The 24,172-nt window shown below is 51.9% G+C and overlaps 3 protein-coding genes across 12 annotated transcripts in view; 2 read left to right on the forward strand and 1 right to left on the reverse strand.

The window, feature by feature from the left end:
- The window catches only part of NBR1 (NBR1 autophagy cargo receptor), a 28,520-nt gene extending 16,434 nt beyond the window's left edge, over positions 1-12,086 (forward strand). For 4 of the 7 annotated variants that reach the window (XM_067716142.1, XM_067716141.1, XM_067716140.1 and 1 more), the window contains exons 11-22: positions 470-629; positions 724-1,014; positions 1,677-1,826; positions 2,320-2,395; positions 2,923-3,033; positions 3,291-3,455; positions 3,697-3,774; positions 4,714-5,137; positions 5,905-5,999; positions 6,687-6,744; positions 7,493-7,598; positions 8,710-10,529. In XM_067716142.1, coding sequence (XP_067572243.1) covers positions 470-629; positions 724-1,014; positions 1,677-1,826; positions 2,320-2,395; positions 2,923-3,033; positions 3,291-3,455; positions 3,697-3,774; positions 4,714-5,137; positions 5,905-5,999; positions 6,687-6,744; positions 7,493-7,598; positions 8,710-8,883 — 1,888 coding nt within the window. In that variant the 3' untranslated portion in view covers positions 8,884-10,529. Of the gene's footprint in view, positions 1-469; positions 630-723; positions 1,015-1,676; positions 1,827-2,319; positions 2,396-2,922; positions 3,034-3,290; positions 3,456-3,696; positions 3,775-4,713; positions 5,291-5,904; positions 6,000-6,686; positions 6,745-7,492; positions 7,599-8,709; positions 10,530-12,022 lie in introns of those variants that run through there. The other 3 variants (XM_067716146.1, XM_067716145.1, XM_067716147.1) reach the window with 3 other exon arrangements.
- On the forward strand, positions 12,042-16,706 carry TMEM106A (transmembrane protein 106A). 4 transcript variants are annotated; one of them, XM_067716215.1, is made up of 8 exons: positions 12,042-12,252; positions 12,786-12,849; positions 14,038-14,191; positions 14,703-14,843; positions 14,935-14,978; positions 15,497-15,550; positions 16,128-16,288; positions 16,471-16,706. In XM_067716215.1, exons 1-7 carry the CDS (start codon positions 12,042-12,044, stop codon positions 16,246-16,248), a joined length of 789 nt encoding a protein of 262 aa, XP_067572316.1. In that variant the 3' UTR covers positions 16,249-16,288; positions 16,471-16,706. The 4 variants fall into 4 exon arrangements, with proteins under 4 accessions (XP_067572316.1, XP_067572313.1, XP_067572315.1 ...); XM_067716212.1 differs by lacking the exon at positions 14,935-14,978 and having other exon boundaries at positions 14,703-14,877; positions 15,501-15,550; XM_067716214.1 differs by having other exon boundaries at positions 16,128-16,706.
- A 405-nt stretch (positions 16,707-17,111) lies between these two features.
- Positions 17,112-21,841, reverse strand: LOC137212650 (coiled-coil domain-containing protein 200-like). The gene is made up of 3 exons (XM_067716245.1): positions 21,731-21,841; positions 20,330-20,633; positions 17,112-18,973 (listed from the first exon to the last, which is right to left on the reverse strand). Exons 1-3 carry the CDS (start codon positions 21,824-21,826, stop codon positions 18,810-18,812), a joined length of 564 nt encoding a protein of 187 aa, XP_067572346.1. The 5' UTR covers positions 21,827-21,841; the 3' UTR covers positions 17,112-18,809.
- Between the last annotated feature and the right edge of the window lie 2,331 nt (positions 21,842-24,172).

Raw genomic sequence — 24,172 nt, forward strand, 5'->3', positions numbered from 1 at the left:
CTTTGTTGCCTTCTTCAGAAAAACAGAAACCAGTAAGGTTCAGAAACTGGCTGGTGTGACCTCTCTTCACTGGAGGCAGTCTGGATTTGAAGCAAAAGAAGCAAATATTTTAAGAGCCCAACTCTTTAGTTAATTTATGGTCCCTTTTAGTTATCCTCACCATAGTTTTTTAGCTTAGGAGTCAGGTCCCCTTGGGTTTTTTTTGGTTTTTGAGGTTGTTTTTTGGGGTTGTTTTTGGCGTGCGGGATCTTAGTTCCCCAAACAGGGATTGAACCCACGCCCCCTGCAGTGCAAGCACGGAGTCCTAACCACTGGACTGCCAGGGGATTCCCATTGTTAGTATTATTTTTAAGGCAAATGCATTGGTACATCCTCCAGGGTCACTGTCTGTGTCTCAAACCACAGTATTGGGTATTCAGAAGACATCACACCCAGCAGCAAGTGACTAAATATTTGAATTTCTGTTCAGGCTCCCTTTGCAGCCCTGTGCCTCAGTTATGCCAACCCTCAGTGCAGCATTTGTGGATGAGAATTTGCCTGATGGGACTCACCTCCAGCCAGGAACCAAGTTTATCAAACACTGGAGGATGAAAAATACGGGAAATGTAAAGTGGAGTACAGACACAAAGGTATTTTTCCCCACAAAACGTGAAGATGAAGTGATCTGAGGTGGCAGTGTGTTTAACTGACAGGCTTTCTTTCTCTTGTCACTATTCTTTCCAGCTCAAGTTCATGTGGGGAAATCTGACTTTGGCTTCTACAGAAAAGAAGGATGTTTTGGTTCCCTGCCTAAAGGCCGGCCATGTGGGAGTTGTGTCTGTGGAGTTCATTGCCCCAACCCTGGAGGGAACATACACTTCCCACTGGCGTCTTTCTCACAAAGGCCAGCAGTTTGGGCCTCGGGTCTGGTGCAGTATCATAGTGGATCCTTTCCCCTACACAGAGAGCTCTGATAACATTGAAAAGAGCATGATCAGCTCAAGCAAAGGTGCTGATCTCACCTGCCAGCAAGAGGTGAGCATTGGAAGGGTGACTCAAACCAAAAGAGCCCACTCACAGCTGGTGGTTCTTCAGAAGTCTGGGGAAGCCAGCTTCTCCCCTCCTTCGAACACATCGTGTGCTTATATTGGGCCTAGTCCTCAGGGGCTCTGTTTGCATGTCCTTCGCATCTTGGTGCAGGCGTCCCTCAGTGCTTTCGTATCTCTCTGTAGTGATGTGTGGCTAGCCTCTGTGCTGCACGAGGGAAAGCAGAGCTGCCTGGCCTGTGGGCCTGCTGAGCTGATGCCTTTGCTGCTTAACAGTCATCTCTCCTGTATATCCCTTGTATATGTTTCCTAAATACTAATGAAGTCTTACCCTGGTTGTTACTTGGTGCACAGTTTTTTCAGGCAGCTTCCCTGTTTACTACTTAAATTTAGTTACCCAGTGTTAATGTCCTGGTTTCGACTGTTGTTTTTATGGTTAATCTAAGCTATTGTCATTAGGGGAAGCTGGGTGAAGGGGGTAATTAGTAAACTCTCTATACTGTTCTTGTAACTTTTCTATAAGTCTAAAATTATAACAAAACAAAAAGTTTTAATACATGCAGTGCTTTTGTTTTTAGGGAGGCAGCCGTCAGCTTGCCTTTTGAGTTCTGTTGAGGGCCTAAAATGTGTCCCAATGGTTTATCTCCATAGGAAGCTCTTCTTCCGGCTAAAGAAGAAATTCCACCTGGTGAAACAACTGAGCAGGCAGAAGGGACAGGAACCTGCATCCCACAGAAGGCCAAAAATGCTGCCAGCGAGAGGGAGCTCTACATCCCATCTGTGGACCTTCTGACTGCCCAGGTGGAAGACTGAGCACTTTGAGGGGCGAGGGACAGAAAGCCCTGGGGAAAGAGTTCTGAACTTGTTGAAGAAAAGGCGGTAGAGCCATAGGTGGTGCTCAGGAAGTTGGAGATACGCCCACTCTGATCTAGTCAGATGCACTGAATGGCAAAATCATCACCAGTGGGAGCAGGCTTCTAAACTAAATGTTTCGTCTTTGAATTGGGAACTTACCTTGTGCTTCCCACCACTTCCCTCTAGTTGCCTCTTCTTTTCTGCCTAACTGGTTCACCTTCACCCCCACTGCATTTGCTCTCTTTCCTGCCATTTGGTTATTTGAATGCCTACTTCCCATTTAACTCTTCTTGTTTTCACTTGACTGATGTGAGGCATGAATTTGAACAGAGTTAAATCTGGGATGATACAGAACTCAATGGCCTGCAGGACCCATCAAGACAAAACATGGCTCTAGCGTGTGCTGCGAGTAGTCTAACCTTGTGCCTTTTTTTTTCAGGACCTGCTGTCCTTTGAGCTGTTGGATATAAATATTGTCCAAGAGTTGGAGAGAGTGCCCCACAACACCCCTGTGGGTAAGAATGTCACTCGGTCCACCTTGCTTATTTTATTAACAGGCCCCAAAATACTGCAGCCCTGACTCTGGTAGTTAGTATTTTATTCTGAGGAAATAGTTGGCAAGGATTTCTCCCACAATGTGATATTAAAACTGCACCCATTGGTTCATTTTCCTTCCTCTCCCTGTTGTCAGAGGCAACAATACCAGTTTGTGCAAAGTTTCCCCACCATAAAGGGACCCTCTTCTCCATTTTTCTCTGGATATTTGTGTCCCTTTGTTCTTTTTCATTCATGGCTCTGTGTCTTGGCCATGGTCTCCCAAAGCCAAACAACCGTTTATGATCCTTCCTGCATTGATGGATCTGTCTGAGATACTTGTGTGCCTAATGGTCTGGAGAAATTCTTCAGAACGCCTTGAAGTGTACCTGGGTTTATTTTAGCCATGCAGGAGGCAAGAAGCCTATGAGCTGCTGTTTCTGGACACTGACTGTTGATGATGTGAAGCTTTTTCATGGCTGATGGTTCTCCTGTCTTCATTCTCCAGATATGACTCCCTGCATGTCTCCTCTGCCACATGACAGTCCTTTAATAGAGAAGCCAGGCTTGGGGCAGATACAGGAAGAGAGTGAAGGGGCGGGATTTAAAGAACTTCCTGGTAAGGGGTTAAATATTTGTAAAGTATTTGCATCCTCCCCTTCCACACCACACCCTGTTGTTACACATACCCCCTACTAATCTTACCTTGCTGTGTGAGCGGGTTTTCTGTAGGATCTCATTTTTTGAAGTCTCCTCACCTGCACATGGCACCAATAGCAGCTATTCTGTGGCATCGCATCAGCATGGGTACATGACTAGAGAAAGATCTTCAACACTTTAAACGCTAATTGCAGACAAAGTTCATGTCTTTTTCAGATTCCACAGTGTCAGTAAAGAAGAGGGCTGAGAACACTTCTTCAGTGGAGGAAGCAGAAGATGACCTGAGTGGGACCCAGTTCGTGTGTGAGACTGTAATCCGATCCCTTACCTTGGATGCTGCCCCGGATCACAAACCACCTTGCAGACAGAAGTCCACGCACAGTGAGCGTCCCTGAATTCCCCACCCACCCACCCCCCAAAACTGAGGTGACGCCTGACTTGTGATTGCCAGACCTGAGCAGATAAAAGTGCTCTTCTTTACTGAGAGTAGTGGAGATAGCGGGATCTTTGTTAGAATTCGGATCATGGTTGTTTCTTTGGGCTCTACATATGCTACCTGACCATTTTATTTATAGCATCAGGAGCAAAGCAGCTACCATAACTCATTTCTGTACTTCTTCAGGGGCAGAATTTCAGTTGCACACCACAGAGGAGCAGCAGCCGGTTGTGCTGCCTGGATTCTGCAGCAAGGAGTCTTCTTGTAAGTTGACAGAGCCCCTCAGCAGAGACCCCCACTGGCAGCTGAGTTGTCTCCTTTCTCCAAGGGCAGCAGTCAGGAAATAGTGGGCAGAAACAGGAGCACCAGACTAAGCTTCTCACGGTTAAATTCTGCTGTAATAAATTCCTTTGTGGCAGAAATTTTTAGATGTCAGATAGGTAGAACCACTGTCATGTATTTCAAGTACTATCCAAAAACTCAAATTCTACTCCATCAAAATAATGTGAAAAAATGTCTTGTGTTTATTATAGTGAAATTTGACCTATACCTTTAAGCATGATTTATCTCACTTTTTCATTTATGTATCTATATTTAAACTGTATATTTTTTAAAATATATGTATTTCCTCACACATACTTGTGTACAAATGCATAACAAAAAAGTCTGGAAGGACTTACGCCAAAATGTTCACAGTAGTTATCTCTGTTAAGGTTATAGGTACTTTTTTATTTCCTTTTTTTTTTGTCATCCATGTTTGCCAATTTTCTATCATGACTACTCATTACTTCACAAAGAAGAGAAGGAAAGTAGTCATACAGTCCTGAAGTATTTACCACCAAACATTTTCTCTTCTTATAGCACTGTTAGCTAGTATATCAGTTTTGATTTGAACCCGTCTCAGTATGTTAACCATCACGTGAAGAGGAAAAGGGATGAGGCCTCCTTGTTTTAAGATTCATAGTGTTCTCAGAAGCCTCGATGTTTCTGCCAATGTTGTTTTTGTGAACTTTGGTTCTATGTGGCTTTGCGTAGGTTTAGAATATGGCCATGACCATGGTTTCAGCAGCCCTTCCCTCTGGTTTGTCCCTGTCCTCTGGGTTTCATAATTATAGCTCATGACCTACAAGGCTTGGTGGGGTAAGGGTAGCACAGGGGCTGCTTTTAGCTTATACCTTAAAATTGGTTGCTTTCATCCTTTAGTGAAATTTGCCCCACCCGAAGAGGGACCACTTGGAGACGAGAGGGAAGAGATTGTCCGTATTGTTGAAGAAGAAGCTGTCATGGAGGAGGAGGAGGAGGATGAGCTCAGAGATGAAGTTCAGAGTCAGTCCTCTGCTTCTTCGGAGGATTACATCATCATCCTGCCTGAGTGCTTTGACACCAGCCGCCCCCTGGGGGACTCCATGTACAGCTCTGCCCTCTCACAGCCAGGCCTGGAGCGAGGGGCTGAAGGCGAGCCTGGGGTTGAGGCTGGGCAGGAACCAGTCGAGGCTGGGGAGAGACCCCCTGGAGGGGAGAACCAGCCACAGGGGCACAGCATCAATGATATCCTTATGACCTCACAGACTCTGGACACAGTGCCCCTGACCCCAGAGGTGGTAGGGCCTTCGCCACGGCTGCCCAGGTACCATCCACACCCCGCTCTGCTGGGCTGTTCTCCAGAGGTGGAATAAAGAGAGAGGATTCAACCTGATCTCAAAACCTGTTTCTTTGTCAGCAAGGGAAGAGTCTATTTCCCATAGTAAAGTCTGATGAATAAAAGTTGTACTTCCCAGTATTTGTGTATTCTGGATTTAAAGAAATACTTGTTTCAGTTAACCTTAATTATCTGAGTATAATCTATCTACTTATGTTTTGACCATTGAGAGCCAGTTTTTAAACACAAACATCCCTGGACCTTCCTCCCTGTTCTGTTGACTCATGGGCAAAGGCAGCAAAAACTCTTTCTCATACTAACCCAAACAAAGTAGAATAAGAAGTTTAATCTGTTATGGAAACAAATATACTACAAAACCCAGATAGAAGTTACTGTTTTTCTCTACTGGTTCTGTCTGTATCACTGCTCTCTCACAGTATGGAAAATGGTGGAGGCTTGACTGTAATTTAAAGCATTCTCCCAGGGAGCTAGATATTTTCTTTTATCAGCACCACTTGATACAGGGGGAAGTGACCAGACTGAAGCCAGTCTTTCTAGCTTGACTGTGGCTGAAGAGGAAAACCAGAAGAAGAATGAGCCCTTCTCACCTGATCCCTAAATTCAGACATGTGATCTGGATCAGAAATGTGAAGCCTCTGTAGAGAATTTGGCACTGCTGTGCTCTGTTTACTGTTTCTCCACCGTTACCGTAGGCGCCTTTTCAACTTACTTTCAATATTGTGTCTTTCTGAAAGGAGTCCTCCGTATGCACAACATCATGGTTCCCCAGGAGTGGATTTACCAGTTACCGTACCAGAAGTTTTTTCAGTCCCTGATCAGAGCAGAGGAGGTAATGACCAGCCTGAGCTTTCTCTTTTTCTGTGCTCCTTTCTAATGGAACCAGGTATAAATAGGCACTCTATCTTTGTGACTCTTGGCAGTTTTTAGAAACTTGCCCTATGACTTTTTCTGTGCTCCTACCTCATACTCTTTTGTTCTATCTTCTAGCTTAATATTTATTAAACGAGATCCCATAGAGGTTGGCATTGTGCTGTAGTGGAAAGAACACAGGCTTTGGGGCCAGACTAGTCTAGGCTCCAGCCTCAGCTCCACCTTTCTTCACCGTGTGACCTTGCAATGGTTCAGCAGGGTTCTAAGACCTGAAGGTCTGTTTCCTTACCTACAAAATAAAGAGACTAGCACTTTGAAGTTGTGAGTAGACCCTCAAAGTCGCTTTCCTCTCGTCCTCAAAAAACAAAACCTGAAAGTACTTAAGAACTAATAAACTATTGTGATAGGATTATAGAATTAATTTTTCTGATTCACTAAACAGTCACCTTGCATTGCATTCTGGACAGTTTTCTTTAACATTTACTTAAACCACCTGCAAAATTTCTCAAATATTTAAAAAGAAAGAAAAAGAGACTTTAATCGTTGCAATCAGATTGCCACCTGCCTCAAAACTAGCCTTGCTGTGATTAGGAAACACCAGGGGGTTATGGGTGCTGTATCTAACCAACAGCTCTTTTGCTTTTAGAGCTCAGAGGCTCATCAGGACTTGTAAACAGCAGACAGAAGAGCTCTGACCACTCAAGGTAACGGGGGCTTCCTTGTGCAGCCCCTCCTTCAGAAGCAGAGGGATATCCTAGTATTGCCTCCGCTTAAACGAGCCTCTCAGAGCATGTGCCACCTGCCGAGAGCGGAGGAGAGCCATCATTCCTTCCTGTTCTTATTTCCTCCTAAAGCTTGCGAGCAGCACTGAGCAGAGGACTCATGTTGTTGTTTAATAAGAGTGTTCACGTTCCAGACCAGGAGGAAGTTCCCTCAGATTCACCTCCTGCTTAGTACCAGAGAAGAAGGCAGGAAGGCCCAGCCCGCTGTGCATCCTTGTAACTTTTTCGTAGACACGCCTGCCTCTCTGCTTCCACTCATCTCAGAGCAGTGTCACGGTGGGCTCCTCCCTACGTAGAGCGTTCAGAAAATCACATTTCCTTTGGGAGGTGTTTCCTCTGGGATGATAACTGAGCATGCAGACTGCCAGGTCCTCAGTGTGCCGCTGAGCACATGAATTTCCAGCCGGGGCTAAAAGCTGGCATACTAACCAGAGTGAGGTGCTTTCTGCAGTGCCCTGCCCATATCTTGCAGCAAGCAGTAAGAGCTGGGCCCTGCATCAAGCCCAGATCTGTAGCTATAAAACTGATAGGAAAATAGGCCCACTCTCCTTTTACGTCTGACTTTTTTCTCGGGGAAATCTCATTTTCTTCCCAGGATTAGAGCCCAGGTTCTCCGTAGGAAGATAACGATTCACGTTTCTTTAGGGAGACAAATTGGCTTTCCCCGCAGGCACCACCACGGGAGCAGCATTGCTGGAGGGCTGGTGAAGGGGGCTTTGTCTGTTGCTGCCTCTGCATACAAGGCCTTGTTTGCTGGACCACCGGTCACTGCACAGGTCAGTGTATGTTTTATTTTCCTGAACCGAATCCAAGTCACCAGTGAAAACAGGGGCGTCTGCCCGGGTTGGAGAGAGTAGCATGGCATCGTAGCGAGCGTGAGCTTTAAGTTTAATCTTTAACACGCAGCTCTGCCACTTTCCAGCTGTATGACTTTGGCTAAGTCACTTGAGGGAGGAAAGAAAAAAGACCTAACGTTGGTTGCGGACCTACTGTGTGGGGGTCACTCTCCCAGGTGCCAGCACTACGAGGTGAATCAGACACCAGTTCCTGCCCAGAGACAGTGGGAGATAAGCAAACGGACATTTATCTGTGAAACTTTTGAAAATTGCAAAGCACTGTAGAATGTAAAGAATCTTCCCATTCAATTAAGAAAAAAAAAAAAACGTTTATTGTGCAGTGTCAGATACTGTGCCAGTGTTCTCAGACCAGTGGAACACCTCAGCCTGGTGTCGGCCCCACGGCGGGGCCAGGGAAGGCGTCCTGGCAGATGACGCCCGAGCTCAGTCCTAAAGGACAGAATGAGTGTGTGCCAGGAGAGAGGGTTAGAGAGGTCACTGTAGACAGAGTAGCCAGTACAGAGACTTGGAGATGTGAACCTGGAAGGTGAATTTGCACCAAGAAGAGAAAAGACCAGTGATGTAGGTGGGATGCTGTGTTAAGTGATTTTGGCTTTTATTTTTAAGACCCGTGGGAGGGACTTCCCTGGTGGTCCAGTGGTTAAGACTTGCGCTGGCCATACTTTCTTCCAGTTTCCCATGCTTTCTTCCAATTACCATCTCCTCTCTTGCTCCTTCTTGCCCCATCGTCATGATTACCTTTAACTTCACAGGGTTTCCAGAGTTCGTTAGCATCTTTTCCTTCATCTAGTTCTAAAGACAGTTCGCCAGTCACCTGGCTCAGAGTGCAGACGTACCTAATCCAAAGCAGGGCCTTCCCAGTCCTTCCTTATCCCCTCAGAAGACCCATTAGTATTGGGTGGACAGGAGTGCCGTAGCCCGGCACCTGATTACCTAGTATTTTGAATAAATCTGGAAGATGAGCATGCCTTAACAAGATAAACACAAATTATACAAAAAACGTTGTTCCGCTTTTCTTGACTCTACACAGCCAATAGTTTCCGAAGATCAGACAGCAGCCCTGATGTCCCATCTCTTTGAAATGGGATTCTGTGACAGGCAGCTAAACCTAAGGCTGCTGAAGAAACACAATTACAACATCCTGCAGGTTGTGACAGAACTCCTTCAGATCAACAACGACGACTGGTACAGCCACCGCTACTGAGGAGTGACCTCGTATTCAATAACTTTGCCTGCTGCTCAGAGACGATCTTTATTCTGTCTTGGGGGTGTGGGGTGGAGGCCCTTGCTTATTTTTTAATCTGATGAATCTACATAGAGCCCATCGTTGAACTGTCAAGACAATACCTGCCTTGCGGTATTTTCTGGAGCACATGAAAGGCCGGAACTTAAACCTTCCCTTTAGACGTTAGATGAATTGTAGGAAGAGCATTTTTCACTTGATCTGGATAAAACTCTTCTCCGTTTTAGTGCACTGAAAAGTGCAACTTAAACTCCCTATAGAACCCTTTTTCTTCCTGCTTGTACTGAAGTTGAGTATTTTTCGTTGCTTAATTGTGGATGTTTTCAATGAGGATATCTGTTCATTGTCAGCTTATAAAAGAAATTAACCTTGGACGTTGTTTTCAAGAATTACTCTCATAATTTTTCTAACCTATCCCAAGCTTCATAGCTGTGTGGTGTTAAAATAACACCCAGGGCGCACACGATAGGAGTTTTGTTCCTCTTCCCTTCTCAAGGAGAAAGTCGTTCCCCTGCAAGTCTTAGTACTGGGCACTGTTGTTTTTCAAAAGACCCCCAGTGATGCGTTTAGAGTACATCCACCTTCCGGTCTCTGCACTTCTGAGAAAGGAGCGGGGAGTGTGCGCATTAACCCAGCAGCACCTGTTGAGCAGTGTCTGTTGTAGCAATTTTGCATACATTTTATTTTATTTAAGGGAAAAAATGTAGGTAGTGTGAAATATTTTGCTAATGCTACAAAGAAGGAAAGAAACTCTTCTATTAAAGGGAAAAGTAAGTTTAATAGTTACCCTTTTTCTTTATGTCGGGGGGCAGGCCTTTACAGTAGAGTGGGCGGGGGTGTATAGGAACATGAGAAAAGTGAAAGGCAGGCTCCTGTGTGAATCATGTCAGTGAAGTTCAGGGGTGGGCAAATGAGTGGGTGTGAGGCTTAGGCCATCCTGATGGCCTCCTGAATGTTTGCAATCTGTTCAGGAGAACCTAGAACAAGAAAAAGAGGCTGGTGTTTTGCAAGACTTGGATGGGAGCAAACTCACTGAAAAAGTTTTGGTTTAACCCCAGGGTACGCGAGCGGGAAGGAGCTCGCTTACAGGGTCCTGGTCCTCGCTCTGCTTTACAGAAGGGAGTCTTGGGTACAGCTAGTAAAGAGGTGTGACAAAGAACACTACAGATTTTAGTCATAAAAATTACTTGCAGAAAAAGAAGACTCTGACCCCCAGCCTGAAGGGGGAAGGATAGTAAAATAGTATTACTTAACCTGGTTTGGTATTATAATGAATGGTGATTTAAATTAGTCATTGGCCATAATGATGTTTATTTACAGTATAACTCTTGAATGCTGTGAAATAAACCAGGATTCAGACTGCAAGCCAACCAGCCTGTTTATTATTTAAAACGTTTTTGTGGGGGGTGGGGGTGGGGGTGGGCTTCTGGGTAGAGGCTGAGCGGCAGGGTGTGTGTAATTAATTCGGTTGATTTGGGACGGGATCTTGTCTTGACCATGTGAGTTGTATTGTTGGGGTCCAGGAGGGCCCCGGGGTCCAGTCGTCTGTCCCATTGTACTTGTACCTAACCGCTTCAAGAACGGTGAAATAAACTTTGAAACCCCTACTTGGACTGGCCGGTCCTTTCGTCGGGAACCTCGCGTGGCCTTTGAAGAACCGAGTTTTCTGGCCGCTGGGTCGAGAGAGGCTGGCCCTGGGAGGGAGGGGCGGGTCCGGAGGAGCCGGGGCGGAGCTTCCCAAGGCTTTGAGCCGAAGCTTGGGGCGAAAACACCGGCTCCCGCGCTTTCGATTCTGCTTTGCAGGCGTTTCTGTCGCTGCGGTCGCCCGGGGGTAAGGCGATTCCTTAGAAAGAAGGGACCCTCCTTCCCTTCTTTCCCTTTGGCATGCACGGGCCCAGGCCCCTTCTGTGCCTCCTCCTAGCCCAACACGCAGGTTCCAAGCTCTGCTAACGGCCTCCCGGGGTGTGTGGTGGGACTGAAAATCCTCCTTCATTGAATTCCTAGCCTCTCAGTCCGCTCCGACCCCGCAGCCCATGGCCGAGCCCCAGAGTAGGGCGTGAAGGCTCTGGGGAGGCCAGGGTCGCCACTCCCCACCTCCTCCAACGCGGTGCAGTCGGTCCCCAGGACTCTCCGGGAAGGAGACTGGTGGCCCCCTGGAGCCACCCTGCCTTACAGGCCCTCCTCCCCAAAGACGTACTCCAGCAATCTCTAGCCCTCTTGCAGCTGAGAGGAGCCCAGGATCTCAGGCCTAAACCAGGTGAGGCTCCCTTTATTTTAAACCTCAGACCTAAGCCAGGTGAGGCCTCCTTTATTTTAAGCCCAGAAGGTCTGAGTGGGGCTCACCTTGCCCACTCATTTGCCACCAGTCTTTTGGGAAGGATCTGGAGTTCGCTGTGACTCGTCCTAGTGAAGGACTGACCCTGAAATTGCTACCACCCTCGCCCAGACATTCTTTCCCACTCCGACTCAGAACGCAAGCGGAAGAGGTTTATGCTCCCTTCTACAATCATTTTAGGGTTCTCAGCCCCACCTGTGGCCAGCCTAGCCGCCTTTTTCTTTTCTTGTCCCAAAGAATCCCTGCCTTCCTATTACGCCAGCACCTGTCCAGGCTCAGGAATGGAAACTTTCCTTCCACACCCAGGCTGGACACCTCGGGCATTTCTGCCCGGGTGCTCTAGAGACACGTTCAGAGTCGTCTTGTCGCAGAGGATGAAGGGGCTCCCCTGGCTGCTGCCCCCATGACCTATCTAACTTCCTTCCCTTGCAGTGAATGACAGCTCAGCAGCTTTTCCAGAACAAAATTAAGCGCTCTGCCTTTCACTTACGAAAGTCCCTTAAAGTGAAATAACTTCTGCTTTGCTTTTCCCTCTTGTAGGCCGATTGAGCTCTCCCTACAATAAAAACAAAAACAACAAAGAGTTGCAATGCATTGAGATTCCCGATCCAGGAGTCGTGTGTAGCTGCTCGAATTCCCACCCCCTCACTGGCTTAGGCTCGAGCTTGCTGAAAGCGTGGTGGGGCTCCTTGCCAATCTCAAGAGCCTAAAACCAGAGGGACACCCGGCATCGGTGCTGACTGGACTTTGTTCTTCTCTCATCAGTGAAAAATACCCCTGAACGATGGGTGAGACGCTCTCCCAGCTGGGCTCTCGGGAGGATGAGAACAAGTCGATGCTGCCCTCCGGCCCAGCCTGTGGCAGCGAGGCTGCCAGCTACTCCAGCACCACCGGCAGCAGCAAGCCTTCTTGCTCCTGTGCGCCTTGTGAAAGGGCTGCTGGCGGCAGCTTTGCGACTTGTCCCACCTGCCAGGGCAGTGGGGAGATCCCTCGAGGTGAGTGGCCCCAGGCTCTGGAAGTAGCCCGGGCTCCAGGAAAAGCTCTTAGCGGCCAGCTGGCCAGTGCCAGGCCCCTCTGAGTCTCCTTGGATGGGGTTGGGTCTCCCAGCTCCTAGTCCCTGAGTTTCAGGGCTAGCCAGGGAGATGCTGACCCTCCCTGGGCTCGCTGCAGAGACCCCCTCCTGCCCTGGTGGTACCGCCCGAACCCAGGGGATTCCCAGCCTCTCTGCCCTCTTAGCAGCACTGCCTTCGGATGCAGGAAGCTACAGTGACGTCTCCAAAGAAATTGGGCTTCTCGGATTTGTGGTGACGTGCAGGAATGCTCCACACCTGTTAATGAAACTCTCGCCTCCGTTCTAGAGCTGGCAAAGCCGAGCTGCCAGCAGCCCGGTGTCCCCAGTCAGTCCTGCTCTGAGGCAGAGGTGGCGTGCTTCTGACACTGTGGGACGGAGGGGTGCTGCTGGCAGGCTGGCACAGGGAACATTTGTCATGGACACTTCTCGGCCCTCCCTCTCACCCTCTTTCTACAGAACTAGAGAAGCAGCTGGTGGCCCTCATCCCCTATGGGGACCAGAGGCTGAAGCCCAGGCACACGTAAGCCCCTCTTCCTATCCCAGCTCTGTAGGCGTTGCCCCTGGGGGCTCTTCCTCTTTGTCTCCCCCAATCCCCCTTCCCACCCCCCCCAGCTTTTCTCCATGGGTTCTCCCCCAGAGAGCCTGAGCCTCACTGGCCTCAGACGTATTAGCTCCCTGTTTCCAAGGATTTTCCTAGTTTAAGAAGCTCGGGGCACAGCAGATGCCACCTGAGGCCTCTTGGTGTCCTGCACCACTGCCTCCAAGAAGCGTGGCTCCCTTTTGAAGACGGAGAGGACCTCTTGACTCTGCAAGTCCTTCCAGGAGGGAGGGAGTGGCTGTGGTTGCTGTTGGTTTGGGGAAGTGATTTTTCCTAAGAACTTCCTTGGCTACGGCAGCTCAGACCTGCTTGTTCTTTTCCCCGTAGAGATGGGAAACCAGCTGCTCTCTGTTCTGGGACACTTGAGAACCTCAGAGGAGGCAGCCCTGAGTTTCACTGGGGGGCCCATGACCCTGTTTGTCATCTGGGTCCTTTGACATAGATCCCTGCAACCTCCTCCCAGGGTCCTCAGCTTCCGTGGGGGAGCCCAACACCCAGCCTGCCCCCGCCAGTGCACCAGAAGCCGAATCTGGCAGTGCCCCTTAGGAAATGCTAACAAGGTGCTCTCTCTTTAATGCATATCTCAATTTTGAACTAGGTGGACAGATGATGTCTTGTTCTGAATATGAATATGAAAATTCAGAACTGTCAAAATTCACATGGGCTTACTTCTTCCAGTGAGAATAGCTAGCGTTGGTTGAGCCTTGGCTATGTGCCAGGGCCAGGGATGGGTGCCTTTTCATGCATTAGCCCATAACAGATGGTATGAGGTAGGTACCATTACCCCCATTTTATAGACAAGGAAACGGAGGCTTAGGGCGGTTAGGCGGGTTGTTCAGAGTTGCTGGGCCAGTGGCTAACACAGAACTGGGAATGGAAGCCGGGCTGCCAGCCTCTCAGTCCGGTGCTCCTACCCACCCTGGGCCACCTCTGAGCCTAGGTTGGTCCTCCGCATCTGGGGAGCTAAGTGTACAGTTGTGTGTGTGTGTTGGGGTGGGGGCTCGGAGGAGAGCCTTACGTAGAGAGAAGAGTGTCTGAACGCCCCCGGCCCAGGCAGCCTTGGTGTCCAGACTTCTCCACTCCTCTACCCCGGGTCCTGTTCTCCCACAGGAAGCTCTCCGTGTTCCTGGCAGTGTTCATCTGCCTGGTGACCTCCTCCCTCATCGTCTTTTTCCTGTTTCCCCGGACTATCGCCGTGCAGCCTGTAGGCCTCAACTCCTCCACGGTGACTGTTGGCGAGGCCGACATCCACCTCAATATAACGGTGGGTGGGTGCCTGCGCCCCTGGGCTCCGACCCCACCTTCCTGGCAACACTCCTCTGTACAGCCCTTGTCCGGTGTGCTCACCCCGGGCATCGGTAGCCGGGGATCTTATGGCAGCCAGAGGATGTCAGGAGCCTGGGGAGAAGCAGGAGCAACCATGAGCCCCCTAACAGACCGTGCAGGATTGGAACAGTGAGGGGTTAGAATTGACGCCAGAGCCGTAGATCACTGGGTGCAGTCGGGGTGGTGTGCCTGAGACTCCCCGGGTGGGCAGGACTGAACAGAGAGAGCCTTGCAGGGTGAGACTGGATTTTGAGCCAGCTTAATGTCTCAGTTAAAGGCGACCCCTCGCCGCTAAGAGCCCCTCCGAGGGGCTCCTGGCACTGGGCCTCGGCAGCTGAGGCCCGCGTTGGGGGTGGGGCTCAATCAGGCTGCGGGGTTTTGAAACTGTTCGACTTCTTGCCGAGGATGGTGCTACCCTAACCCCTTCCTTTCCCTGTCTTGCTCGCCAGAATATCTTGAGCATCTCCAATAACAACTACTACCCCATCGCTGTGACCCAGCTGACCATTGAGGTTCTGCACCTGTCCCTCGTGGTGGGGCAGGTCTCCGACAGCCTTCTCCTCCACGTCGGCCCTTTGGCCAGTGAGCAGGTGACTCCCTCTTGCTGGCCAGACCTGCCCACAGGTGTGTGGACGCGGGTGGCTGGAGTTGGGGCTAACCCTATACCCATTTGGTTGACAGATGTTGTATACGGTAGCCAACAGGATATGGGATGAAAACACATAGTGAGTAGCCCTTGATCAATCCCTTCTCCCTTAGCCTCTGTCCTGATTGGAAACGCAGGTCGAATTCCCACCAGATGTTCTGATTGCTTAGCAGACCCTGCATTCAGCACATGGCCTGCACTCTGTGGCCAAGACTGCAGTGTACAAGCATTCAGGGTCCCCAGCCTCTGCCTGTTTGGACCTGGACTGGAATGAAACCCAGCCTAGAATCTGGTTCACACTTAACGATATATGACCTTAGGCTCTTCAGCCTGACTCACCGTCTTCTACTAAGGGAGAGGCCAGCCCGTGCCTGGGCCAAACCAGTGGGGTTTGGAGGAGCGATATTGCAGCAGGGGCGACATGCTCACCTTGGGCAGAGGGAGGGAGAAGAGGTGGGGGCGGCATGTGGGGCCCCTGATGGAAAGGAGGCAAGGGGGTGGCTGGGACGGCAGGTCTCCTCCGAGCTGTCTGATAGGCTGCTCAGTGTGTGAAACGTGGGCCCAGGTTCTCTGTCTCTCTCTCTCTGTCTCTCTCAGCAAGATCTGTACCTGGCTGAAAATCAAAGTCCACCATGTGCTTCTGCACATCCAGTAAGTAGGGCTTGGAGCCCTGGTACCCTCTCCCACTTCTGCCCCCCGTGGGGGGAGAGTCATCGCAGCGAATCCCGTGAGTCTGTGTCGGCTCTTGGCAGTAGCAGATCCAGCCCCTCCCCTAAGGCCCACCTTAGGAGCCACTGACGTGACAGGCACAGATCTGCCCAGAACCCGGTGGGGGGGTGGGGGGCAGCTGTCCCAGGTGCCTCGGCAGAGTGGGGAGCAGAAGGAAGGGCCGGGTCTGGTCTGAGGAAGCCAGCCCTCCCCAGAGAGCAGAGCAGGGCCAGGGCTTTCCTCTTCTTCCCAGACCCTTGTGGTGTGGAGGAGTAAAGACAGTGAAGCGCAGACCTAGGGTGGCGGGAGCTCTCCAGCCGCCATCTTACTCCTTTCCTCTGCCGCCACCAGGTCTCTCCCCTCGCCTCCCTACTTCCTTCTCTCACTCCTACCCCAACTGCATATCCTTAGATCGGTGGACGTGGAAGTTGGGTAGGGCCAAGGCTCAAGTTCTGTAATCTTCAAAATAAAACTGGTGTGGGGTTTTTGGGAAAAAAAAAAAGCCCTGTTTCCTCTCCAGGGGCACCCTGACCTGTTCCTACCTGAGCCATTCAGAGCAGCTGGTCTTCCAGAGCTACGAATATGTGGACTGCCGGGGAAACGCATCCAAGCCCCACTTGCTGGTCCCTCGCCCGCCGTGACCTGTCTGCTGTCGTCGAGCTGCGGGCACCTGCCGGCCTGGTCTGTATCTCCCACCACTCCATGGCACCCAATAGGACGAGAGTGACTCTGCCGAAGGAAAAGCCCTGGTTTATCATACCCTCCCCCTGTTCACCCCCAGCAGAGGAAGCTTTCTGTGGACGTTAACTTCATACGCACACGCACACGCACACACACCCTCACGCCCTCTCTGATTTCCACAGGAACGGAAGCTTGGTTCTTCTAGAAGCCAGCACCAGATATTCCCCTTGGTCTGTCTTGAGGAAAGTCTGACCTGACGTTTCCTCAGAGCTGCCTCAGCGGCACGGAGTGGCTCCCACACTGTCTGTGCTGAGCACCTTGGTTGCCCAGCTCGTCCAGGGAAGACCTTTGTCCTGCCTGAATGTGGAGAAAGCTTTCATTTTGTCTGGCTTTTAATACATGGATCCTTTCCAAGTTCTCCACCTGGTAATGAGAAGGTGACTTGGGGGACAGCCAGTGTTGTCCCCAGGGCCTCTTAGGGAACCGTAGATGCTCTCCTATGCCGCCCTGCTTTGGTCGTGTGACAGAGTGATGGTGATGGCCTGCTTCGAGAACGCCTGGTACCTTGTCTCCCCACCCCACCCATCTGACAGCAAGATTGGCCAAGGCCCTTTGGCTCCGCAGCCTTCCTGGTTAGACTGTCTGGGTCCCCAGGAAGTCAGAGCTGTTCTGCAGCTAAAGCTTCTCTCCCGAAAACAGTTTTATCGTTCTCTTCAGAGCAGGAACCAAAGTGGGAGGGGAGGGGAGGGGAGGGAAGGAAAGGGAAGGGAGGCACCGGGCAACCCCCTGGGCCTGCACAGGAAAAACAGAGACAAAGCCAGAGTCATTTTAAAAGGTTTTTATTGAAGGAGGCCACAAGCCTGAGCCCACGTGAGGGGACACAGGCAGGTCAAATGGTGGGCGCAGCCGCCCTCCCGCTGAAAACCTGCAGAGGTGAGGCCGGACTGCTGGGTCCCGCTGCACCCCTAGCCTAGTCCCAGGGCGCCCTCTGCTCCCAGAGGCCTCTGCTCTCCTTTGGGCGCTGACAGTATGGAGCTGCCTATCAGTCGGGACTGGTCCAGGCCGTCGCCTCTTTGCTGTCACTCAGATGAGAAGCCCCAGGCAAACCCCAGGTTCTTTAGGCGAGCAGGAATTGTGTTTGCTCACTAAAGGCGGTTACCGGTTTCCGTCACTCAGACAGGCAGAGAGGTGAGCTTGAGTAGCAGGGAAAGCTGAGTTTGCAGTAGGAAGGGCGGAGAAGGGCACGTGGGGCCAGAACCTGGTGAGGAGCCGGCCGGGGGGATGAGGGGAAGGAAGGAGTTCGTGCTGTCCGCACGCTTTCACGCCTGGGTAACTGGCGTCGAGGTGGTGCTGGTAAGAGCACGGAAGTCCACGGGGGCCAGGCTGGAGCTCACGCTGGGTGGAGTTCGCCAAATGTAATGGATTTATATTGGAGTCAATCAGCTGTGCTTAACCGTGTTTAAGGAAGGAAAATAAAAGGCTCCTGTGAGTGGGAAGGGAGCCGGTGGACACTCCCCATCTCACAGCCTGTTTCTTAATATCCAAGTGGGCATCAAGGTCTCTTCCCCAGTCCCTGAGCCCCTCGGGAACACGCCCGGCCTCTCTGCCTTCTGGGAGACCGCTCCCAGGAGCTCGCTCGCTCCCCTTCCCTCGTTGTGTGTCTCTGAGCCCCTCCCAACTTTAATGCTCCTGTTCTGTGCGCCCCCGCTCCTTCGCTTCCCCCAACTGCTCCTCTCAGGAAACACTGCAGAGAGGCTCCTTCAGTCTCACCCAAAGGTGAGACGCTACAGTGAAAGGACCCAGGCATCCCCCTCACCAGTCAAGAGTGGCAGAGGGAGCAGGGCTGGGGGACCCCAGGTGTCAGTTTCAGGAAGAGGTGAGGCGGCTGCCTGGGGCCTCCAGAGCCTCTGGGTTGTCTCTGCTACGTGGAAAGGCTGAGACCCAGGGAGGAAGAGACCTGTGGATTTGGTGGGGGCGGGGGGCGAGTCCCCCTCTTCCCAAGGTCAGGTGTCCTGTGCCTGAGGCTACAGTCCTCCTTTCCTCCGAGTTCTTTCTCTCCATCCCTTCCAACCACCCTCCGTTCAACAGCGGAGTGCCCACCGTGGCCCAGGCACGACACTGGACTTGGAGGAGGCCCCTGCGTGCCACTTTTTCCTGATGCTGCCCCAGGTCCCAGGTCTGCTCTGGTGTGATGCAACCCACGCTTCCCCAGGTGCATCTCGATAAGCATCGGCCAGGAGGAAGGGCTGGTGGCTCCAGCGAGAGTCGTAGACCTGAGCCCCCAGCAGGCTGTGATATCACTGCTAAGTAAGGGCCAGTAGTGGAGCTGTAGAGCTGGGGGCCCAAGGCCAAGTTCTCCCATTGGCTTTGCCTGGAGAAGCATGGAATTGCCCTCCACTGTCTTCTCGCACCCTCTCCATCCTCTTCGTGGGTCTTCCTGGCCCCTCCCCCTCATCTCTGTCTCCTGGAGCCCAGCCAGTCTCTTGATTCTTTGCGGGAAGAAATCACACGTGATTCCCGGCTAGCCTCCCCTGCCAGAGTGGATCAGGAGGGCTCGGCTTTTGAAGTGGAGATGCTGCTGGGAGGTAGGAAGACGGGGCTGCTCATCTGATGTTTGCTGATGGCCGGCCAGTGGGGTCTCGGGGGTCTGTCTCTGAATCACCACTGCTGGATGTAGTTCGTTGACTGAGAAGAGGGAGAGACAGGAGGCAGAACAGGTTAGTTAGCAGCTCCCGGGCCTGCTGGTTTGAGAACATTGTCTTAAGGCCTCTGAAGCCCCGAGTAATCAAAGTGAGATGATGTAGCAGCCCAGTCCTCGTCTTAAAGGGCCGGGATCAGGTTCTCCCATCCTTTGCTCCTGAGTCAGAGACCAAAAAAAAAAAAAAAAAGCTTCTTTCCAAAGCGTATCCTGTTTCATGTAATTCTCAAGACTCTCAAAAAAGCGTCTTCCTGGGTTTGACAGTCCACAAGGAGCCAGGCCGTAAGCTAAGTGCTTTGGATGCTTTCCCTTTTAATTCAGTCCTCGTGACACCTCTGTGGAGGAGGTGGGGTATTATCATTCTCATTTTACGGGTGGGGCAGCTGAGGCTCAGAGATCTGAGTCGTGCTACCGGAGAGTGGTGATCCTGACGGAGACCACAAGCCCTGACTTCACGTCTTACCGTCCTCCCGCTCCAGCTGGCTCTACCCCATCCGCGTTTCAAACGGCCCCCTTGATTTTGCTTCTCTGGCACCCGTCCTATCTTTCCAACTAGATCGTCAGCTCCTTCACTTATACTGAGTGCTGAGCAACAGGGCCTACAGAGACATCTTTATGGGGGCGTGGAGTGGAGGAACGGGCCATCCAGAAGTGACGGAATAACTTCAGTCCCCTCTCCCGATTCCCGCCGAGGAAGCCTTTCTAGACCCCACCTGCACTAACACGCGAGCGCGGGCAGACACGCAGCCAAACCGTAGCTGCCTCTCACACTCTGAGTCCGTCTCACCGTGAATCGTGGGTACTTGGTGTGTGTATCTGGGCTAGATTTCCCGAAACCTGATGATGAAACGAAGCACACGTCACTCAGCTGGCAGTTCCTGAGAATGGCACATGCCACAGCCGGACTCTTTACCACGTTTCTGGGGGGCAGGCCAAGGCCCCTAGCTGGGGCAAGGCAAAGTCCCAGCCCCCGCTGAGCATTCTCCACTAGGAAGCCGACCGGGGCTTCCCTGTTCCAGACCCCCCAGGGCTCAGGATATCCGTTGCTAAGCCTACACCTCCTGCCCCACCCTCTGGCCGCCCCGAGCCGACCCCGACCCCGTCTGTCACCCTCACCCTGGAGAAGGGACTGACCACTTCTGAGCCACGCTCTGCGGAAGTCAGCGGGTTTCTCTGCAGCTCTCGCTTGGTGCAAATCCACTCAGAGAGTGTGACCGCCCCCACCCCCAAGTAAAGGTGAAAGGTGCCGGGGAGGGTCAAAGGGTGGGGTGACAGATGTGGCTTCTGGACTATAGCCCGGGGCTCTCTCCTCACCATCTCCCGCTCCCGGGCATGTCACTCACCTGCACCTTGAGGGTTCATCACCCGTCCTTGGAATCTGTCCTTGTGGGCGCCTGGCCTTTGGGAATCCTGGAGAATGTACCGGGAGGTGCGCTCAGTAAGAGGGTCCTGGGCATTTTGTGGCTTTGGCTGAGGCGGCGGCGGCGGCGGCGGCGGCCGCTCGGGTACCTGCGGAGGCTGCGGCTGCGGCTGCGCGGGTGGCGACCGTGATGGCGCCGGCGGTGGCTGCGACTCCCGCGGCGACTCCCGAGATGGCTGGGTTCTTTTTTCAGATTGCCGTTTCTCTTCTTGGAGTTTCTTCAGTTCCTGTCAAGAAGCCACCCGCAAGTGGCATCCTCCTCCCTCCCCACCCAGCCACGCCCCCCTGCCGGAGACACTGAGGGGAGCAAGGCAAGGGAATCCAGAGGCGGAGGCGGCTGGAGGGTCTCTGTTCCCTGGAGTTGGAGGCTGAGGCTGGGGCCTGAGCTCTCTCCCCTCACCCACCCACACCCAAGGACTGTTTCTATAGCAACAGTGCGCCCCCCCCCCCCCGCACAGCCCCCTGCCCAGGAAACAGCCGCCTCGGGCCACCTACCTCCGCGCACTGAAAATCGTTTGCAGTGCCGGAGGGTAAAGAATAATCTCTTGCACATGCTCTGAAACAGCACTGCCCAGTGGAAGTATAACGAGGGCCATGTATCATTTAAAATGCTCTGTTAGCCACGTAACAGAGTAAGAAGAAATAGGTGAAACTGGGTATAATGATACATTTTATTCAACCCAATACAGCCAAAACGTAAAACCAATATGAAAATATTAATGAGGTAGTTTATAGTCTTTGTTTTTGTATTAAGTCTTCAAAACCCAGAGGGCATTTTATACTCAGCAGCACATCTGAATTTAGACACTGCATTTTGATTTAAAATATTTAGAGTTCAGATAATTTACAGTCGAAAAAGTAGGTTCACATATCCACGTTGTTCCAAACATACTTAAAAGTGTTTCGGTAGGTAAAACGAAAATTTGTCTTAAAGAGTATATTTAAATAAATTAGATGTATGTAACGTTTAAAATGCAGGTCCTCGGTCTCACTAGCCACGTCTCAAGGGCTATAGCACACAGGCTGGTGGCCGCCCTACTGGACAGAGCAGCTTTAAAACCTCCCGAGCCTGACGCTTCAATCCCACGTTGAGGCCTCGGCCTAGTACAACAGCAAAGCTGAGTCACCCCAATACACACACACACACACACACTCACAAACACACACGGTCCATCCAAGACATCCAAGGACCTTGCTTTCCTCCAGCCCAAGCAAAACAACATTCACCAGGTAATGGACAGCTTCCTTGGGGTCCGTCGTCTCCCCTCCCCATCCCCTCCGTGTCCCCGGAAGGACCCTGGTGAACGGGGCCCCTCTCATGCACCTGCTCTTGCTGCTGCTGCTGCTGGGCCATCAGCCACCTCCTCCGGCCCAAAGCCATCTGCCGGCGACTGGCCTCCCAGTGGTACGCACTGCCCATGATGGTGGCGGTGACAGAAGGCCCCAGGCAGGGGCTGGGGGCAGGCAGAGCCCAGGAGGCTGCCACTGCCCCCACCACTTCCGTCTCCTCCCACCTCAACCCCCTGGCCTGTGACCAGAACCACCTCACAATACGGCCGGCCGCTACCGGGGGCAACTGGGCAGCCCCTCCCCGCGACCCACCCCCGCCACCCCCCACCCACCACCCCCGCCTGCCCTGGGAAGGAGGGGGGTGTTCTTCCCACGCCTCCTAGAGAGCATCTGTAAAGTACCTTTCTCTCCAGGGCCCTGGGCAGGTAGAAGACACCTTTCCACCTAAGCCTTGAGTTTCAGTGGGCCCCGGGGGACGATCCCCCGAGTGGTCTGGCTTTCCTCTCCGGTTTCTTTCTCCCACCCTTCCCAGGATTCCAGCCTCCTCATCTGGCCCTCTGCTGACCCCTCCCTTCCCTCCTCCCTCAGTCCTCCGTCTCCCCCGCTGTGCTGACCCAAGAACAAACAGGGACTTCCCCGGTGGTCCAGTGGTTAGGACTCCACGCTTCCACTGCAGGGGGCACAGGTTCCATCCCTGGTTGGGGAACTAAGAGCCCGCATGCCGCGTGGAGCGGCCACAGAAGACCAAAAAAAGGAAAAGAAGATACGAGACCCGGCCAGCTCTCACTGAGGTCTGAGCTCTGTGAAGGCAAAGCGGCTTATTAGAAAGTACCCTGGTTCCGGGGATTGGATGCGCCCGGGCTCAAGCCTACCCTCCCTCTCTTCCTCTGACCCGGGCCTCAGCTCACCTCTCTGGGCCTCAGTTTCCTTGCCCGGAAAACCAGAAGGGTAGCACTTGTTACCTTCCTCACGAAGTTCACACAGGACCACGTGGGTCAATGGATGAGAGGTATGTGAAATGAAATATAAAATCGCTCAGCTACAGGTTGGTATTATTTATTATCCTACCCGATTTGCGTCCCGTTGGGGAGGAAAAATTCGTCCTCTAGCCTTCTAGGTTCTGTGGGCTGGTCTAATGACCAGATTGACATCGGACAGACTCATAGGAGAAAAACAGGTATAATTACGTATGTTCAGGGATCCCATAAGGATACGAGACCCAAGGGCAGCTGAGGCTTATATGCCCTCCTGAGCTAAGGAATGCGATAAGGGCCTGGGCTTCAAAGCAGAGAAGGGTGAGTCACCGGGACAAAAAGAAGGGCAGACCAGACGTTTGCCCTTCTTGTAATGGGATGTTTGCCCTGCTGTGCAGGTGGGTCTCTCAGATAAAAGTTGTCTCTGATAATAACTCTCTCTGAGCCAGGCCCCCTATCTAAATTCTTTAGGCAGTTGAGGGGGAGGTAGAAAGCTCTTCCTGTGTCCTTGGGGCCTCCACGGCCTTCAACGCAAATAGCCCCAGGCCGAAGTGGCACATTCTGGGGAGAGTCATTTTGAACTCCTTGGGTCTTCAGGAGGCGGAGTGGCCAGGGGAGGGTGTCATTTCGTGAAGCCCGGGGGAAGGCTTCTGGGGGCAGGGACTGGGTGGACTGTTGGTCTTTCCCCAAAGATATAAATTTTTCTAGAAACGGCAGAGGCTGAGTCCAACTGGAAGCAAGAGGAGGGTATAGGTGAAGAAGGGGCTTCGACCCGGCCTCAGCCTCAAGCACTGTTGATGGTGGAGGGAGGGTGCAGGGTGCAGCCCTTGAACCTGAAAACGGGTTCAAACAGAGAGTTTGAACCTCAAACAGAGAGTCTGTCTGTCAGTTCAGGCGGCCAGTCTAGTGGAGTCATCTAGCGCTCTGGAGTCAAACAGACTCGGGTTCAATCCCGCCTGTGTCACCGACTACCTGGGGGAACTTGGGCAGGTCACTCAGCGTCTCTGAGCCTTTCCTCTGAAGGTTGTTGGAAGACACTATAGGATGCTTGGGAAGTGCCCGCCGTCACAGTGGGCATCTGGCTATGGCCAGCTGCTGGGGGCGCCCCAGCTCTGCTGAGGGGCCAGTGGGACCTGAGCCTTGCCGGAAAACTTTCTCCCTTTTTCAAAGAGGTGCTATACTCCCTTCTCCTCGTCCTAGCACCCAGGGATGTCATTTGCAACGACAGATACACAAGGGTTTCCAGATACAAAAAATGAAATGGAGGCTTGTCACTGGACATTTATTTTCACAGCACATTTATCTTCCTATAAACGAATTCTGCGAATATTTAGGTGGAAAGTACCTATTTTAAGAGAAAGAGAAAGAGAAAGGCACTTGACTGTCTCCGTCATTAAATGGGCAAAAGAGGAAGCGGGTTCCTGTTGGTATCTCTTCCTCCCTCGATTTCCCTCTTCCTGTCCTCCTACCTTAGGAGGACCAGGGCTCAGATGTGGAGACGC

This window comes from Pseudorca crassidens, chromosome 19 (assembly GCF_039906515.1).
Source record: "Pseudorca crassidens isolate mPseCra1 chromosome 19, mPseCra1.hap1, whole genome shotgun sequence".
NCBI classification, from domain to species: Eukaryota; Metazoa; Chordata; class Mammalia; order Artiodactyla; family Delphinidae; genus Pseudorca; species Pseudorca crassidens.